At 42.9% G+C, this 2765-nt stretch overlaps 1 protein-coding gene across 1 annotated transcript; it reads left to right on the forward strand.

The window, feature by feature from the left end:
• Positions 1 to 527: 527 nt before the first annotated feature.
• On the forward strand, positions 528 to 1700 carry LOC140815546 (uncharacterized). Its single transcript, XM_073174626.1, has 3 exons — positions 528 to 1158; positions 1242 to 1421; positions 1570 to 1700. Exons 1-3 carry the CDS (start codon positions 528 to 530, stop codon positions 1698 to 1700), a joined length of 942 nt encoding a protein of 313 aa, XP_073030727.1.
• The last annotated feature ends 1065 nt before the right edge of the window (positions 1701 to 2765 follow it).

Here is a 2765-nt window from a genome sequence, read left to right on the forward strand (position 1 = left end):
GGAAAGAGAACCAAGTTGTAGACCATCTCTCGTGATTGGACAATCCTATCCCAGGTACTGAAATTATTCGCGATGAGTTCCCGGATGAACAACTCTTTGAAATCAACAGTTTACCATGGTATGCCGATTTTGTTAATTATCTATCAAGTAAGTTCATCCCTCCCCATTTCGCTTATCAGCAAAAGAAGAAATGTTTCTCAGATTTGAAATATTATTTGTCGGAGGATCCTTATTTGTTTAGACTTCGTGCAGTCGGTATAATCCGCAGGTGTGTTTCCCAGGAAGAGGTAGGTGAGATTTTGTTTCATTGTCATGCTGGTCCGACTGGAGGCAATTTTGGGGCAACTAGAACTGCGTCCAAAGTCCTCTAGTCTTGTTTTTATTGGCCTACACTATTTAAAGATGCACATGAATATGTCACAAAATGCCCAAATTGTCAACGCACAGGTAATATCTCTAGGAGACATGAATTGCCTCTTACTAATATTTTGGTGTGTGAAATTTTCGATGTCTGAGATATAGATTTCATGGGGCCGTTCCCAGTTTCTTTTGGGAACAAGTATATTTTGGTGGCTGTAGACTACGTTTCTAAATGGGTTGAGGCTATTGCATGCAAAACTAATGACTCTAAGGTTGTCGTTCAATTTCTCAAGAAAAATATTGTCTCACGTTTTGGCACACCTAGAGCCATTATTAGCAGTGGAGGTACTCATTTTTGTAATCCAAAATTTGACAGTTTATTGGCTAAGTATGGGTTCCGACATAAGGTTGCAACACCTTATCACCCTCAAACTATTGGCGAAGTCGAGGTATCAAACAGAGAAATCAAACGCATTCTTGAGAAGACTGTCGGTACTTCAAGGAAAGAATGGTCTAGCAAACTCGACGATGCACTTTGGGCTTATCGCACTGCTTTTAAAAGCCCCATTGGCATGTCTCCTTTTAGATTGTTGTATGGGAAATCATGTCACCTCTCTCTTGAACTTGAGCTTGAGGCTTATTGGGCTACTAAATTCTTGAATTTTGATACTAAAGCCACAGGTGACGAGAGAGTTCTGCAGCTGAATGAATTGGACGAGTTTAGGTTGGAGGCTTACGAGAATGCCGGTTGGAGGCTTACGAGAATGCCAAGCTTTACAAAGAGAAAACCAAACGCTGGCATGATCAGAACATCGTCCATCGAGAATTTTTGGTGGGACAACTGGTACAGTTATATAACTCTCGACTGAAGTTGATGCCAGGTAAGTTGCGTTCACGGTGGTCAGGACCATATACCATCACGCAAGTTTTCCCCTACGGGACAGTAGAGATCACTAGGGAAGCAACTGGAACTTTCAAAGTAAATGGGCATAGGCTAAAGGTTTATCATGGTGGTACCATACCCGATGAGCCGACCACAGTGGATCTGCAGGATCCAAACTGTATCAAGGGAGTACAATCAGGCTATCGACTCTAAATTTAGCGCTTGCTGGGAGGCAACCCAGTGTTTAGTTTTATTTTCTTTTCTTTCTTCTTTTATTTTTGTTTTCTTTCTTTTTGTTTTATGAATTTTTTGTGAGCTAATCTCAGTTGATGGTGTTGCAGGTCACTGGCGGTGGGGTTTTTCAAGTGTCTGGATTCTATTAGGACGAGCAGATTCAGAACGTCAAATAGGCCAGGGAAGTTTCTGTACAATTCTTGCATCTTGTGTGCTTGATTGAGTTTCAATATTTGATGGATCGATTTATAGAATTGTACTTTCCTGGCTTTACATTTGTATAATTTGCACGATGATGTCCCGAGCATACACGGACCCTCTTCCGGATCCCTACACGGGGTCCGTGTCTAATATTTCCCAGAATTTTTCAATTCCGAGCACACACGGACCCTTATCCGGACCCCAACACGGGGTTCGTGTCTAATTCTTCCCAAACTTTCAAACTTCCGAGCCTACCCGGACCTCGACACGGACCCCTACACGGGGTCTGTGCCCTCTATTTTCTTGAAAAAATCCGAATACTTTCGCGACCCTTTCACCTAAATCCCTAAATCCTAAAATTGATTCTTTTCCATCCACCACCGCCTCCAGCCGAAACATCGCCGCCTCGTTGCCGACCACCACCACCATCTAACACCCATCCTAAACTCCAAAACAACACACTTCTCACAGTCCAGCCGACACCACCACCACCGCGTGCCGCCTCCTCGTCGCCGGCCACCTTCCACCAACTTCGACAGTGAGTTATTGCGCTTCCCTTCAGATTCGCGGCTAGGTGTTTAATTTTTTCAATTATTGGGCGTTATTATTGGGTGTTGATTTGTCTGGATTTAATTGTTACTGTGGTTCTCTCGGGATATTATGTTGTTGAGTAAGTTGATGTTGGATTGATTGGCATCTTGTTGGATTGTTCGGATTGATTGGTTGGATTGCTGGATTTGGCTTGTTTGATGGCTGCTTTGTTCCACTTTGAGTTCGTCTTGAGAAAAAATTGTTATTGGAGCTTCTTACCGTACATTGTTTCAATTTCGGTGTTGATTATTATCATTGCGTTGGGATAGGTTCGTGCATTGTTTGGTTTGTGGTGCTTGGTTTGTTGGAGTATTCAGATATCATTGCTTGAATCAAAATGCCTCCGCAAAAACAGAGCAGTAAACGTGCACGAAACGGTGCTTCTTCATCATCTGGGTCCGCTAGGTTGGCTTTTGATGCTTCTAAGTTCACCAATCATGAAAATTTTGAGTGGTACTCGGCAATTCACGGGAACTCGATCATTGTTGAGCGGTCT

This window comes from Primulina eburnea, chromosome 15, assembly GCF_022965805.1.
Source record: "Primulina eburnea isolate SZY01 chromosome 15, ASM2296580v1, whole genome shotgun sequence".
NCBI classification, from domain to species: Eukaryota; Viridiplantae; Streptophyta; class Magnoliopsida; order Lamiales; family Gesneriaceae; genus Primulina; species Primulina eburnea.